General features: G+C 43.6%; 1 protein-coding gene across 2 annotated transcripts in view; it reads left to right on the plus strand.

Moving 5' to 3' along the window:
* LOC120928919 (retinal guanylyl cyclase 2-like) overlaps positions 1-17,285 on the plus strand; it is a 193,641-nt gene that overhangs the window by 93,171 nt on the left and 83,185 nt on the right. For both annotated transcript variants that reach the window (XM_040339999.1, XM_040339998.1), the window contains exons 5-7: positions 1,578-1,662; positions 11,471-11,567; positions 16,549-16,677. In XM_040339999.1, the coding sequence (XP_040195933.1) occupies positions 1,578-1,662; positions 11,471-11,567; positions 16,549-16,677 (311 nt within the window). The remainder of the gene's footprint in view (positions 1-1,577; positions 1,663-11,470; positions 11,568-16,548; positions 16,678-17,285) is intronic.

Below are 17,285 nucleotides of genomic sequence, written 5' to 3' on the forward strand. Positions count from 1 at the left end.
CTTGAGCGCCACCCTTTGGGCCCCTTCTGCTCATTTTGTGTTTGGTGAGCATTGATTCCGAGAATGCGTGTTTGTACATTCGACTTTAGTGTGACAGATTTGTGTACTGACCATACGAAAATCAGACGTGGAGCCGTTGTCCGCCAAAAATTTACTAGCCAACATTTGTTGGCCGAAAATTGGACAACAATTGTCAGAAGGAGCATTCTAATGGTCTGATTTTAGGACAACAGCCTGTCAAAAGACAATCCCCTGTCAACAATCAAACCATACAAGGCTTTAAGATTCACACCAAAGCTGACAAATGACATTGTTCAGATATGAAAGATCCCATTGAGATTAATAGGATTCCTAATCTTAAACGTTTTTTGCGTTTCAGAGAAAATGCTACAAAACCAGTGGCGGCCAGTTTATCAGAAGCCCAGGAGAGCAACCCCCCCCCCCCCCAAAGTTTTGCCAAATAAGAAAGCTAAAAATAGAACAATATATTTTTAAATAAATGATAACATGACTAACAATTTTTAACATCTTAAAGTAAAAAATGTCAGTCATATTATCATGTATTTAAAAAGAAATCATTCTACAGGTATGTGTATGCACTGTGCAGGGGCGCCAGACTAATGGGTGTCTATTAGGTCCATACATTTTTGACAAGCATGTGATTAGAGCCTGAGGCTGTAATTGGCTTGTTTTAGGATGTCCTCGGGGCGCATTGCTCTGCACCCCAAACCCTGCCACTTATGTGGCTTCTCATCCCGGCCAATCACATACCTCCCAACCAGCACGGTTTCTGCGGGAACTCCCCGCACAGGCTGCATCTTCCCGCAGTCCCACGAATGGGTTAAATTTCCCGTACAGGAAGCTGTGCAAGAAGAAGGAGCACGGGGTCTGAGGGGAGACATGCACAGCTGCGCACAGGTGAGAGACAACTTTGAGCAGCGTCACCCCCCCGCTCAACAACTTAATATCCTGTCTGAGGGGAGACCAGCACAGCTGTGCACAGGTGAGAGACAACTTTGAGCAGCGGCACCCGATCCCGCACGTGCAGCCCTCCACCCCCCCCCCCCCGCTGAACAACTTCTTTCCGAATCCCCCCAACCCCCCCCCCCCCCCCGGTCAACAACTTCAATGATAAATTTAAATAAAGAATGTTGGGAGGTTTGGCCAGTCAGGAGGTTGAAGATTTGGAGTCGGAACCCGGAAAGAAGACCGGGTTAACATGGAAGCTGCTGGGTATCAGAGGAGCCATGACCGTGGTGATTGTAGACCAGGAGGGGTTTGTTTGCGCCCCCCCCCCCCCCCAAAATATTTTTAGTACCAGCCACCACTGGACAAAAAGCTGTGTGAATAGGGTCTAGTATTACCTCGAAGGTTCTACACAGTAATCAGGGAAACAGTTGTAGCCTATCACAGAGACAAGGAGTCAATCATTTGTTATTCTCTCTGCATTGTGTTCATACAAGCCTGGCACTCAGCATATGCCAAATCAGTAAAATAAAATAAAATTACATGTTCTATGAAGGCTCCTGAGCCTGATATTATGTATGTAATAACTGAAACTCTCTTCCTTTTTCTAGGTATTGAACCATCGATTGTCATACTGGTGTTTGGCCTGGTGTTTGCCTTGGCTCTCTGTGGTTTTGTGGTCTCCTATCTTATCAGGTAACAATACAGAAGTCTTCTACTTAGGTAGACACCAATACCCAGTCACCTTCTTCTTACCACCCATCCACTTAGTTCTATTCCTTTTTTTTATTCCTAAAGGTCGACAAGAACCCAAGAACAGAAAATTAGTATAGAGCAGCTTACCAGTTGTTAAATGCAATGGCTGCATTACAGGGGTCAAGTCCTGGGGAAAAAAGTGTGGGAACTCCCACCCAAGATTCACTCCCCCACCAAAAAAAAAATGATACGATCATATGCATAATTACTAAACCGTATGTTTTTGTTTTGTTTTGTTGAAAAAAGAAGCAAGTTCTTTCTAAATCCCGCGATATTTTGCGGCAGACCTACGCAATGTCTCCTGGGAACAATGACAAAAGCGCCCAGGAGACATTGCGGCATCGAGGAAGTGACGGAATACCCGCACACTACCCGATGAATCCATATACAGGAAGCGGCCAGTAACATAAAGGATTACTAAGGTTCGCCTGCCCCTGACAGTGACTCGAGCTGGGCATCGCCGCTTAGTGAAGGATTGGCTCGGGCGGTTTGGCTGCTCTCAGCTGCTCTAGTCCTGCAAAGGGAACTGAGTTCCTGCTGTGAAAAAAGTGCAGGAACTCCGTTCCCACGCGTTCCCGCAGGACTTGAGCCCTGCTGCATTAGGGTTTTTTTTCTTGTTTTTTTAGGCTAAAAAATACCCATCGATCTTGCTATAAATGCAGTGTTCTTTTAAATCCATGTGAGTTGAATTGGAAGCATGAAACAATGTTATCTTCCTTCTGTAAATGAATCTCTTTATCTCCCATATTTTACCGAAAAAAAGACAAATATGTTCGAAGTCTAGCCTAGGGTGACATCCACGGCTTCCTCCATAGATACAGTGGGGGATTGAACAAAGTCACCCAGGGACAGGAAGCTTGTTATTTGCTAATCACCAGGTGAAAATAAAGGGAAAAAAGCCTAAAAAATTAAACTAATGCAACCGCATTTAAAGACGTGTAAACTGTAATACATTTTTGTGCCTTCTACTCGGCTCTTTTCGGCCAATCGGAAAACGGGTCTCAGACCGGCTTCTGATTGGCCGGATTGAGGATCAGTGTTTCAATAGCGAATATTCATTCAAAAAAAATTACCACCAGCCGCCACTGAGTGTTACACTGAAGCAGGGTTCTCCAAACTTTTTTAACAAAGGGCCAGTTTACTGTACTTTAGGCTTTAGGTGGACCGCACTATGGTCAGTGTGAGTAGAAAATGTCCCAGCATCACTGGGAGTACAAACTGCGCCATCACTGGTTTTAACAGGAGATATAGTGCCCCATTGTTGGTTTTAGCAGGAGAAATAGTGACCCGTGATTGGTATCATTGGGAGGAATAGTACCCCATCGACAGTGTCAGCGGGTGGAAGAATTCCCCATCTATGGTGTTAGTAGGAGGAAGGGTGTCAGTGGGAGGAATGTGATAAGGATTGAGACCCCTGACACAATTTCAGGGCAAACCCCATCCTGCCGTTTGACCCAAATCGTGAAAGTATGCAAAGAACTGAGAAAGAGCTCTCTTCCTTTCGGTGTTCCAGCATCAGAGAGAAGGGGCTGGACCTTTATTGGTCTTTTATAAACAAAATGACATCACACACATGAACACACTGATTGGTTAGTCCATATAAGGGTGGTTTCTTCCTGTGAGGCTATTCTTGACATTGTGGCACTCTTCACACTCACGGGGGCCATCTTTCTTTTTGTCGATGGAGTGGGCCGGAAGGAGGGAGTTTAGGAGTGTGTACAAGGGAGGGATAACAGCTGTTTAGGAGGTTTTCTCCTTGCAAGTCCATTTTTGGCACAGACAGTCCTTGTGTCACGCAGGGGCTTCATTCAGAGCCATATTTGGTTCCTCAGTAAAAGAAGGAGAAGGAGGAAATTACATCTGTTTTTAAAACTCAATTATTTCCTGAAGGTTCTTTAACCCTATATACTCTGTCACTTCATTTAAGGATAATAACATTTGTAGTATATACCCATACATAATAACTCTCTACATATATATATAGAAATCAAGAAATAAAAGAATATAATGAAAGAAAGGCAACATTTGAGTAGCTCAGGAAAAAAGTAACATAATACAAAAATATTCATTTTAGTGACTTCCATCACAAATGGTGTTCCAAGGGCCGGATAAAAGTCCTGCTTCTGATCTGCCAGATTGAGGATCAGTGTTTCAATAGCAAATATTAATTTGCTGTTATAACACCTGGGTGGGCTCCTGGAGCAATGCTCTGCACCACAAGCCCACCCTCTTTTGAAGCCTATTAAAGCCTTTGGCTCTAATCAGGTGCTTAAAAAAAAAAACACACAGACGCAGCTGTAATTCACATGTCCGGGCGTACTTACAGGGGCCGGGCGCAAGAATAGGGGGTGGGAGTGTCCTGTCTAAATAGCGGCTTCACCATAACATCCCAGCTATCTACATATTTATCTGTTAGCACTTAGCAAACATAACAGCTTACATTGGTTTCAGTTCAGTATTCCGCATGTGCTATATAACTAAATGTAAATATGAAACAAATGTAATATCGACATGGGAATATATTTGGGAGGAGCCCTTCAGTTTTTTAGCCCAGATCTCTGGTAATCGGGTCTGGTGTGAAGTATACGTCCCATGGGGCAGATGACATCACTGACAGCTGGGAGCTTGGCTCATCCCCGGCCGGGAGATATTTTCCTGCGGCTCTCGGGCTGCATCTTGAAGTAATCTCCAGAATTTAATTTGTGCTCTTTGTTTAATGTGTTCGAAATCCTTTTGACATGGTGATATAATTGAAGTTCGTGCAAAGGTTAAACAGTTGTTGCTTGTAAGGTGTTGCGTCAGCAGAAAGGATTATACATTATATTATATTATATATTATTTTATATTTTATCCAAGCATTGAAGCATAGGGCATTGGTTCCTGTTGCCATGACTGACACAGAAAACAAATCCAAACATTTCCTATCTCTTATTAACGTAGAAAATAAAAATGCTGACATTTTTCTATTTTTCCTGTTTTATGCATCTTATGCATTTTTTATGCATTTCTTGATTTTACCCATTGATACAAACATACAGTATGTATTTCATGCCTCTGCTGATAAAATATGAGAATATTATTTTATATAACCCTTTAACCACTTCATGACCAGACCATTTTTTTGGTGATACGGCACTGCGTTGCTTTAACTTGACAATTGCGCGGTCGTGCATTGCTTTACCCAAATACAATTGATGTCCCTTTTTCCCCCACAAATAGAGCTTTCTTTTGGTGGTATTTGATCACCAAACACCCAACAGATGGATCAAGTCTGCCTTTTAGTTACACAAAGCCACGTGTTTTCATTATACACCATTACTCCTTTCTAGACACTTGCATCCTAACAACCAATGACTTCATCAGTTAACCCCTTGGCCCCGGCCTTACGCAAATATGCTGCCTCTTGGCGCCTGATCCTTAGCACAGAGGGGCCACATATGTCCGTGAATTTCTGCCAATACACCTGTGCTAAGAGCACTCTCGCTGCGCGCTCCAGGCACAGTTACCGTTGCCTAACCGAAAGCTCCTGATCGCCCCTTGTGATCAGGAGTTTTCGGACAACATGACCACCGTGACAGCCAATTACGGCAGTCACGTGATCTTAAGCCCTTCCCCCACCTCCCGGCGTCATAAACCTCTTAAAGTGGAAGTAACCCCCCCCCTATCGTTTTAAGCCAAGGAAGCTGCCATCTTTGCAGCTGCACATGTGATAAGTTATAACACAAGCCATTGGATGGTTTGACAGTTTGGTTGAGAGCACAACCAATAAGAGTGTTACATTTCCGGCACGTGTCGTAAATGAAACTGTTGGATGGGTTTACTTCCGCTTTAAAGGGTGCTAGAGGGTTAATAAGGAGGATGTCTATCGCCTCCACAGCTTCCTTGTTTAACCCTCCTGTGCCCCTCCTCCTTAGCAATGGGTGACATTAGCTGACAGATGGAGAGAAATTGAGGAAGAAGAGAAACATTGGAATACTGGGCAAAACGTGTATTTGCCTTGGAAGAATAAATCACCTGTAACGTTGGATGTCATATGTGTGGGTGTTGCTTCCTTTTTGTAAAGGTATTAGAATCGTTTTTTACATTTTAGTGTGGGGTGCCTAAAGATTGTCCATAATTTTAAAGGGTGACTTCACTGAAAAAAGGCTGAGAAACACTGATTTAGAAGTTGTTGGAGTTTTATGGGAGTGTATTTAGAGTAGTTTATTGTTTTTCATGTAAGTGTTTTTTTTTTTTTTTGGCATATTTGATCCTTATTTGTTTACTTTCACTTTAGTTTTGATAAGTATTTCCTTTGATTGGCTGACAACGTCATTCCTTCTGCAGTGATATCACATACCTCCCAACTTTTTAATAAGGGGATAAGGGACACCTATTAGCAAAGGTATGTAGGCAAAGGACACACCCACTGCCATGCCCCCTTAAAAGAGGACGATATCAAAATAATTCATTCGTTAAACCCACAAGTACTGTCGTGGAAATTCCACTATACGCTACGCGTAATCTATATCTCCTGCGCTTTAAGAGCGTTTCAGTCTAATGGTATAATGCATAGTACTTTTTACCACTACAATTCCTTTATACTGGCTTTTGAAATTCTCAAATGCAGCCATTTAGAAAATGGATGAACGGTTTAGCACTGATTAACACTTTTTAAAAGATAAAAAGTGCATTTTATATGCAACTTTATAGATCAGACCAAAATGAGGGACAAATGAGATGGAACGAGGGAAAGAGGGACATTATTCCAAATCAGGGACATTCCCTCAAAATCAGGGACCGTTGGGAGCTATGATATCACAGCAGCATTGTCACCGTTGCTGTTGCTGTAGCTGCTTAGATGCTGGCTCTGTTGACAGCCGTATTAGGAATTACCATGCATAGCTCTGCCCATATTGCTTTAGATCAGGGGTCTCCAAACTGCGGCCCAAGGGCCAGATGTGGCCCTTTGTTAGCCTTTATCTGGCCTTTTTTGCACTATTCCTCCCACTGACTGATATGAGGCACTCTTCCTCCCACTGACACCAACAAGGGGCACTATTTCTTTCACTGATACCAATGATGGGATACTATACCTCCTACTAATAGGGGCACTACTCCTCCACCTATTGACCACCAACCTTGAGGCCATATTTATTCTCAACGATGCTGGGCCTGGGACATTTTCTGCCCCCGCTGGTCACAATCCGGCTCTCCTAATACCTGAAGGACAAACTGGTCCCTTGTTTGAAAAGATTAGAGATCCCTGCTTTAGATAGAAAGCATGTTGCTCTGTCTTCAGGAGCTTAGTTAAATGATATAAAAGCCCTGCATAGTCCTTCCTACTCCACCCAGTGCTATCCAGAAGGGTGCAGGAGAAATCCAACTTCCCATCTATATTTACTATTAAAAAAAAAAGAGGTCCATTACATTTCTATTAAGACATTTAACATGTCAGTTTGCCTTGGAAATTCCTTTTTATCACTCAAAGGCCTCATACACACGACCGGGTTTCTCGGCAAAAAAACAGCAAGAAAACTGTTTCTTGCCGAGATTCCCGTTCGTGTGTACGAGGCATTCAGGTTTCTCATCTGGAAATCTGGCCAGAATCTCAACGAGAAAAAAAGAGAACCTGCTCTCTTTTTTCTCGTCGAGATTCTCGTTTGCCTGTTTCCAGACAAGAAACCCGAGAGTGTGTATACTTCCCTGTCGCCGTGGAAACCTGCGCATGCTCGAAATGACTTTGACGCATGCGCAGTAGCTTCCACGGCATAGGTAGGGTGAAGCAAGATGGCGGCGACGTCATTGAATGTGACAAGCGCATGCACATCACACACACAATGACATCAATGCGTTCTTGCCTTTTAAGAGAACCACGGTCCTTTTGAAATGAAAGTCAGTACACTCGGGCGGCAAGAGTTTCTTGCCAAGAATCTCGTCAGGGAAAGCGACTGTTTTTTCCTGACGAGATTCTCGGTCGTGTGTACAAGGCCTTAAAGCTTGAAGCTTTAAATTGACTAATGAGGCTATCGAGGGACCTTTTTTTGGCACAAGAGAGATTTGTTGGCACAAAGGGGCCCTAGAGGTGCCTAAATATTGTATTATCCCTCTTCAGTTTCCCTGCGCTTTTAGGTGGACCTAATCGGTCTTCTGGTGTGAAAGGGGCCTAATAGGGGCATAGACAGCAATATAAACCTGAGAGGTGTTCTCATTTCTCTCCACGTTATCCAAAACTTTAAAAAAAGGTTAAAGGGGGACTACAAGAAGCATAACTATTCACGAGGTGCTGAGGCCAACCACACCAAAATGAGATCTAAATCTCAATTATACTCTCAATTATACTGTGACGATTAGAAGACGTGCTACGCATTGAAAATTGCAAGTCACAGTACCATCCAGAACTGCACATACTGCATGGTGATAGTTTTAGGAAAGGCCTGGATTATTTTCCTAAATACATGTTATATAACTGGATACTAATATTTATAGGTAAAGTTGATCCTGGGACAGGGGCGGATCCAGAGTCTGGTCTCCGGAGGGGCACTGCGGGAAATGGCTGGTGTTGTCGCTTCAATCATCACAGCACCATGGTTGTTATGGTGTCAGGATGATTGTATTGCATTATTTCTATTATTACATTGTAATATAAAATGATATAGTTCAACTCACTATAATGCTGAATCAGTGGAAGCCCCGAGTGTATCACTTGTCACATCACCTGCCACAAGTTGCAGATTGTCCACTTGCCACGTCACCTGCCACACGTTGCGAATTGTCCAATTGCCACGTCACCTGCCACATTTTGCAGATTGTCACTTGCCACAAGTTGTGGGTGGAGAAGGAAGAATGCTGGCGCTCTGCCACTGACAGTGGAAGCTGGACATTTTAACTAGTCTGTCTAAACTCTAAACTGCAGGCTGCAGCAACAACTGTTCCCCTATTTGAGGCTCCTGTCACGTTGGCTCTGAGACTCGAGTCCAACGTGACCCACTGACGTCACTCGTCTGGTACTCAAGTCGGACGTGACTCTGACGTCACTCGTTGTTAGATGCCAGGTGGCCCAGGCGCTAGCAACGAGTGCAGGGAAGAGGCTCCACCCACCTCCTCCAGCTCCTGGTCAGTGCGGCGTACCTGTAATAACACTAGACGAGTCTCTCTCTCGGCACCGCTGATCGGCTGATGTGAGAGAGAGACTCGGGCAGAGGCAGAGCAAGTGCAAGTGACATGTCAGTGTGGTATTTTCGTAGGGGGGAATTTCCCTGTCCCCCGCCCCCTGGATCCACCCCTGTCCTGGGAATATCTGATTGCCCCTTTGGGAATTAGGAAGAAATGCATTTCCACCGCTGGAGCAAATTGTATCATGCTTTATTGTTTTTTGTTTTTTTCTTTTTCCTTCCTCTGGATCAACTGTGGGTATAGGATAGTGTACATGGAAGTTTTCAATTTGTGGCTGTGTTTTTTTCTCTGTTGGTTGGACTGGATGGACTTGTGTCTTTCTTTCAACCATATTAACTATGTAAGTGACAGTAAACAAAAGAAAAGTATGAATGACAATAGTCAAAACAGTTCGGTGTGTACTGTAGCAGCGCTACAAACAGAGTATGCACTCTGAAACAAGTTCTATGGTGACATAGGTATCCCAAATAATGGTGCGGGTGGACAGCGGCAATAAACTGTGTTTTCATCAATCTGTGCTTCTTATCACCAGGAATATTTGTGTTTCACCACGTGGGGGGATATCAACCCCTTATGGGGATGCACTCACCAGACCAAAGGTATAAATCAGCATTGGATACATCAGCCTCTGCCACCAGCCTTGCACTCTCCACAACTCTTGCTTAAATGTGTCTTGCTCGTATACATTGAGGGATCTGGACCAATGTAAAAAAAAAAGATTCTTTGCACTCCTTCGATATCTCACAAGGAGCTTAGGTAAGCTCCTTGTGAGATATCGAAGGAGTGCAAAGAATCTTTTTTTTTTACATTGGTCCAGATCCCTCAATGTATACGAGCAAGACACATTTAAGCAAGAGTTGTGGAGAGTGCAAGGCTGGTGGCAGAGGCTGATGTATCCAATGCTGATTTATACCTTTGGTCTGGTGAGTGCATCCCCATAAGGGGTTGATATCCCCCCACGTGGTGAAACACAAATATTCCTGGTGATAAGAAGCACAGATTGATGAAAACACAGTTTATTGCCGCTGTCCACCCGCACCATTATTTGGGATACCTATGTCACCATAGAACTTGTTTCAGAGTGCATACTCTGTTTGTAGCGCTGCTACAGTACACACCGAACTGTTTTGACTATTGTCATTCATACTTTTCTTTTGTTTACTGTCACTTGCATATATTTCCTTTATAAGCGGCTGCTTATTGTGTATCCAGGTGCCTATTTTGCCTTTTATCAGTAACCTTAAATTGCTTATTCCTGTGCGCTGAGCAGTGCTTTTTTATTAGGAAGGGCGGAGTTAAGCATTTTTTACATATTAACTATGTAGCTATGATTACATCAAGGCCATGGAAAGCAGTGGCGGTTCGTCCATAGAGGGCGCTGGAGCGCCGCCCCCTCTGGCTCTCACCGCCACTGAGTCTAATAACATAGATTTATGCATTGCACGAATCTATGTTATTATCGCTGCTGCCGCTGTTCTATTCAGATGGTCGGCGCTCATGTCCGGCCATCTGAATAACGGCAGCTGGTTGGCTGTACGGAAGTGCCTATCAGAGCCAACGGCTCTGATAGGCTTTCCGAGTACAGCCCTCGGGTCCCGGAAGCTTATACAAGGAACGCACTAGGGATGCGCTCCTTGGATAAGACTGACAGGCGTCTCTGCCAATCAGGTTCACCGGTTCTAGTTACCGGTAACCTGATTGGCTAAAGCGACATAGAGGGCGGGACTAGGGAGTAGACATCGAGGGAGCGTGGAGAGAGGATGGCTGACCCGAGAAAGGTAAGTGCCAGGAGACAGGGGGGGGGGGAAGCAATCTGGCGGTTTTTGAGGGGGCACAATGTCATGGCACAGTGGCGACAATGGCATAGCACAGTGGCGACAATTAATGGGCACAGTGGCTGCGTTTGGCATGGCACAGTGGCGACAATTGATGGGCACAGTGGCGACCATGACATGGCACAGTGGCGACAATTGATGGGTACAGTGGCGAAAATGGCATGGTACAGTAGCTGCGTTTGGCATGGCACAGTGGCGACAATTGATGGGTACAGTGACGACAATGGCATGGCACAGTGGCGACGATGGCATGGCACAGTGGCGACAATTGATGGGCACAGTGGCGACAATGGCATGGCACAGTGGTGACAATTGATGGCACAGTGGCTGCGTTTGGCATGGCACAGTGGCGACAATTGATGGCACAGTGGCTGCGTTTGATGGCATGGCACAGTGGCGACAATTGATGGGCACAGTGGCTGCGTTTGATAGCATGGCACAGTGGCGACAATTTTATGGCACAGTGGCCACGTTTGATGGGCACAGTGGGGGCAATTGATGGGTACAGTGAGACTGCAATTGATGTTTTTTTTTGTTTTTTTGTTTTCATTTGTTTGCGCCCCCTCAAAAATTTTGAGCACCAGCCGCCACTGATGGAAAGACTATCTCTGGTACCCAATGTGGTGGTGCACCATCTGGGCGTTGTATGGCCCTCTCAAGTAGAGTTACATCACCCAGCATGACAATACAAAAGGCAGCACTGAGGATTAGCTACTTATGTACTACACAAATAATGTTTTATTTTTTTATTATTTCAGGCACAGTCTCCTTCAGATACAACTGATAAAAGGGCCAAACAAAATATTACTATCCATGGATGATCTGACATTCATCAACCCCAAACTGAGTATGAAGGTGAGATGTTAAAAGATTAGTAAGCATTACATGTTGGATGGATTAAACATGAATTTGTCAATTTTGTATCCCACACTAAGTCCATATTATAGAGCCGACTTAGACATTCTGGGTTCTAAGGGGCTCTTATAAATATATACAGGATCCCTTGTTAATCGCTGAATGGTACCTTGGTTGGAGATTAATATAAAAAATTATTTTATGCATACAGCACTTTACCCACTAAGTACCGTAATATAACCTTTATTATATATGATAATACTCGCAGGAGCACTGCTGATTCAGATAAATTGATTCTGTTTTGAGTCTGCCAGGTATGTGTCCATATTTTTTTCTTTTGCATCAACACATAAAATGAGAATAAAAAGATCAGCTTTTGTTGGCGCAACAGATTTATTTTATTTTCACCCCAAAAATATCTTGCTAGGGAGGATAAAGAAAACATCTGTTGGGATATTGGTAGAGACCAGCACAATTTATGTTTTAACCACTTCAGCCACGGAGGATTTGGCTGCCCAATGACCGGGCCATTTTTTGCTATTCGGCACTGCGTCGCTTTAACTGACAATTGCGCGAACGTGCGACATGGCTCCCAAACAAAGTTGACGTCCTTTTTACCACAAATAGAGCTTTCTTTTGGTGGTATTTAATCACATCTGCAGTTTTTATTTTTTACGCTATAAACAAAAAAAGAGCGACAATTTTGAAAAAAATGCAATATTTTTTACTTTTTGCTATAATAAATATCCCCTAAAAAGATATATATATTGGGCCAGATTCACATACATTTGCAGTGGTGTAACGTATGTCATTTACGTTACACCGCCGCAAGTTTTCAGCGCAAGTGCTTGATTCACAAAGCACTTGCCTGTAAACTTGCGGTGGCGTAGCGTAAAGCCGTCCGGTGCAAGCCCGCCTAATTCAAATGGGGCGTGTATCATTTAAATTAGGCGCGTTCCCGCGCCGACCGTACTGCGCATGCTCCGTTTTAAAATTTCCCGCCGTGCTTTGCGCGAAATGACGTCGCACCAACGTAATTTTTTGAACACCGACGTGCGTTACGTCCTTTCCTATTCCCGGACGTCTTACGCAAAAAAAAAGAAATTAAAATTCGACGCGGGAACGACGGCCATACTTTAACATGGCCTGTCTATTTTTACATCACCTAAATAGCATTCGCAACTTTACGACGGGAAAAGCTTACCTTCGTGGATCGTCGTAAACAGCTAATTAGCATATCCGACGCGGAAAACAGCGCAAACTCCACCCAGCGGGCGCCAAAGTATTGCATCCTAAGATCCGAAGGCGTACGAAGCCGTACGCCTGTCGGATCTTAGCCAAATGCCGTCGTATCTTTGTTTGAGAATTCAAAATAAAGATACGACGCGGCAAATTTGAAAGTACGCCGGAGTATCAGCAGATACTCCGGCGTACTTTTTCTGTGAATCTGGCCCATTCTTTTTTCTCTCAGTTTAGGCCGATATGTATTCTTCTACATATTGTTGGTAAAAAAAAATGCAATTGATTGGTTTGCGCAAGAGTTATAGGCCCGGATTCAGAAACGAGATACGACGGCGTATCTCCTGATACGCTGTCGTATCTCTGAGTGCGGGCTGTCGTATCTATGCGCCTGATTCAGAGAATCAGTTACGCATTGATTTTCCTAAGATCCGACTGGCGTAAATGTCTTACACCGTCGTATCATATTTACGCTGGCCGCTAGGTGGCGCTTCCGTATAGTTACGCGAGGAATATGCTAATGAGGTATTTACTTCGATTCAGAAACGTACGTCCCGCCGGCGCATTTTTTTACGTGGTTTACGTTAGGCTTTTTTCGGCGTATAGTTACCCCTGCTATATGAGGCGTAGCTAATGTTAAGTATGGCCGTCGTTCCCGTGTTTTGAAAATTTTACGTCGTTTGCATAAGTCGTTCACAAATAGGGCTGGACGTCATTTACGTTCACGTCGAATCCAATACGTCCTTGCGGCGTACTTTGGCGCAATGCACACTGGGATATTTCACGGACGGCGCATGCGCCGTTCAAAAAAAACGTAAAAAACGGGGTCATCTGAAATTTAAATAAAACACGCCCACAACATCCCCATTTGAATTAGGCGGGCTTATGCCGCCACACATACGTTATGCAGCCGTAACTAAGGGCGCAAGTTCTTTCTGCATACGGAACTTGCGCCCAAAGTTACAGCAGCGTAACGTATCTGAGATACGTTACGCCGGCAGATAGATAGACAAATCTATCTGAATCCGGCCCAGTGTGTCTACAAAATAGAGGATAGTTATATAGCATTTTTATTGTTATTTTTTTTTATTAGTAATGGTGGCGATCAGTGATTTTTATCGTGACTGCAGCATTATGTCGGACACATCGGACACTTTTGAAGCTATTTTGGGACCATTGTTATTTATAAAGCGATCAGTGCTAGAAAAATGCACTGATTACTGTGTAAATTACACTGGCAGGGGAGGAGTTAACCAGTAGGGGGAGGTGTTAAGTGTGTCCTAGGGAGTGATTCTAACTGTGGGGGGGATGGGCTACATGTGACATGACACTGATCACTGCTCTCGATGACAGGGAGCAGAAGATCAGTGTCCTGTCACAAGGCAGAACAAGGAGATGCCTTGTTTACACTGGCATCACCCCGTTCTGCAGCTCTGTGACACGATCGCGGGCACCAGTCAGAGACATCAAGTCTACAGGATCCGCGGTCACACTCACGGAGCTTGCGACAGGCATGTGTGTGCACCTGCAATGCCGCATCTTAAAGGGGACGTACGGTTACGTCCATATGCGCAGCCGTGCCATTCTGCCGACTTATATAGTCGTGCAGCGGTCGGCAATCGGTTACACTGTTGGATGCCTATGAACTTGGTCCAGTTCACATAAATACACCAATCTTTGCCCTTTTCAGTGAAGTGTATGGTTAATACTACAGCATACAAAGACCTTTTAGGCAATTGTACGCTTCCAATTTTGTGGTAACAGTTTGTGGAAGATCTTTTCTTACAGCATGACTGTGCCCCTGTGTACAAAGCCAGCTCCATAAAGACATGGTTTGATGAGTTTGGCAAGAAGGAATTTGATTGCCCTACACAGAGCCTTGACCTCAACACTCCTGAACACCTTTGATCTCTTCTTGTACTACATCAGTACCTTGTACTACATCAGTACCTGACCCAACTAATGCTCTTTTGGCTGAATGGAATTCTTAAAAATCATCTCAGAAGAGTGAAGGGAGGCCAATCCTATATTAAAGTCGATGGTTTTGGAATGTGATGTCTAGTTATATCTTTTAGGTGCCCACAAACTTTCGTCATATCTTGTATGAGCCTCCAGCCTTTCGGGGACTATAGGTTTTGGCACACCCTTCTGGCCTCTGATTCGGATGTATAGCAGGCTGCATACGCGTATCCTCCTAGACTTTTCCCATTTGCTGGTTTTGTACTTTTACTCATAATAAATAGATTGAACTAGGATTACAAATTTGTGATATGTCACTTGCATTACAGGGGTATTAAGTTCACATTTTATCCCAGTGTTTTATAAGCTGACTGTGAAATAGGGCTAAATCCTAAGGGATACTAATGGGAGCGCTACATGATATTAATCCAGCTTCACAGCAAAATTAGTATGAGTATTTTCTGCCATTTCAACAATGACTATATAAATTATATTATTGTCATTATTAACCACTTAACCTCCGGACCATATTGCTGGTCAAAGACCAGAGCACTTTTTGCGATTCGGCACTGCGTCGCTTTAACTGACAATTGCGCGGTGGTGCGACGTGGCTCCCAAACAAAATTGGCGTCCTTTTTTCCCCACAAATAGATCTTTCTTTTGGTGGTATTTGATCACCTCTGCGGTTTTCAGTTTTTGCGCTATAAACAAATAGAACGACAATTTTGAAAAAAATGAATATTTTTTACTTTTTACTATAATAAATATCCCCCAAAAATATATAAAAAAAAATGTTTTTTTCCTCAGTTTAGGCCGATATGTATTCTTCTACATATTATTCGTAAAAAGAAAACGCAAAAAGCGTTTATTGATTGGTTTGCGCAAAAGTTATAGCGTTTACAAAATAGGGGGTAGTTTTATGGCATTTTTATTAATATTTTTTTTTTACTAGTAATGTCGGCAATCAGCGATTTTTTTCGGTACTGCGACATTATGGCGGACACTTCAGACACTTTTGACACATTTTTGGGACCATTGGCATTTTTATAGCGATCAGTGCTATAAAAATGCATTGATTACTGGCAGGGAAGGGGTTAACACTAGGGAAGGGGTTAAGTATGTTCCCTAGGTGTGTTCTAACTGTAGGGGGGGTGGACTCACTAGGGGAAATGTACATTGTATGAACAGACAGACGGTCAGGCATTTCTCCCCTGACAGGACCGGAAGCTGTGTGTTTACACACACAGCTCCCGGTTCTCGCTCTGTAACAAGCGATCGTGGGTGCCCTGCAGTAATCGCGACCGCCGGGCATGCGCGTGGGAGCCAGGAGCGAGCGTCTGCCGACATAGAGCTACGGGCTCTCACACAGGAGAGCCGACCTGCCGCCGTAGAACAGCGGCGGCTGGTCGGCAACCAGTTGACAAAATATCACTAATATAATTATTTATATTATTATCTAATAGTATCTGAAATTGTATCTAAAACCACAAACTATTTGTTTTTAGTATGTTTGGTATTGTGCTTTAAAGTGGAAAGTAAACCCTTCGATTTAACAGGTAAGTAACTGTCACATTGGTTGTGCTCTTAACCAAACTGTCTAACCATCCAATGAATGGTGTCATAACTGATCACACCACCATGGCAATTGAAGATTAAACAGAGGCCAAGATGGCAGCTTCCCTGGCTGAAAATGATAGGAGGGTTTACTTCCACTTTGAGCAAAGGGGTTTGCTTTATGCTTCTGTTACAAAGTTCCTTTAACATAACATATTTTCTTTCACAGAAAATTAATATCGATAACATTAGTGACACCAAAAGCATCTCAGACTGCAGGAGTTTGAAATCCATAGCTCGTTCCCTGTCTACAAAAAGTGCAGTCAACCATGAGAATTCCAACGTGGCTGTTTATGAGGTAATCAGAATCCTATATTTGGTTGTCAGTACATCTTTTAGGCCATAGTTACATAGTTACATAGTTAGTCAGGTTGAAAAAAGACACAAGTACATCCAGTTCAACCACAAAAAATAAACAAACAAAATAAAAAAAACACAGTACAATCCCATACACCCAACTCCATACCCACAGTTGATCCAGAGGAAGGCAAAAAACCCCAGCAGAGCATGATCCAATTTGCTACAGCAGGGGAAAAAAATCCTTCCTGATCCCCCGAGAAGCAATCGGATTTACCCTGGATCAACTTTACCTACAAATCTTAGTACTCAATTATATTATGTACATTTAGGAAAGAATCCAGGCCTTTCGTAAAGCAATCTACTGAGCTGGCCAGAACCACGTCTGGAGGGAGTCTGTTCCACATTTTCACAGCTCTTACTGTGAAAAAACCTTTCCGTATTTGGAGGTGAAATCTCTTTTCCTCTAGACGTAAAGAGTGCCCCCTTGTCCTCAGTGTTGACCGTAAAGTGAATAACTCAATAAGGCCATGTGATACTTTTTTGGTAAACGGCAGGAGTGCACACATTTAATTCCTGAAAAAACCTCCTGAGTGGTGTGTGACACAG

Source organism: Rana temporaria, chromosome 2, assembly GCF_905171775.1.
Source record: "Rana temporaria chromosome 2, aRanTem1.1, whole genome shotgun sequence".
NCBI classification, from domain to species: Eukaryota; Metazoa; Chordata; class Amphibia; order Anura; family Ranidae; genus Rana; species Rana temporaria.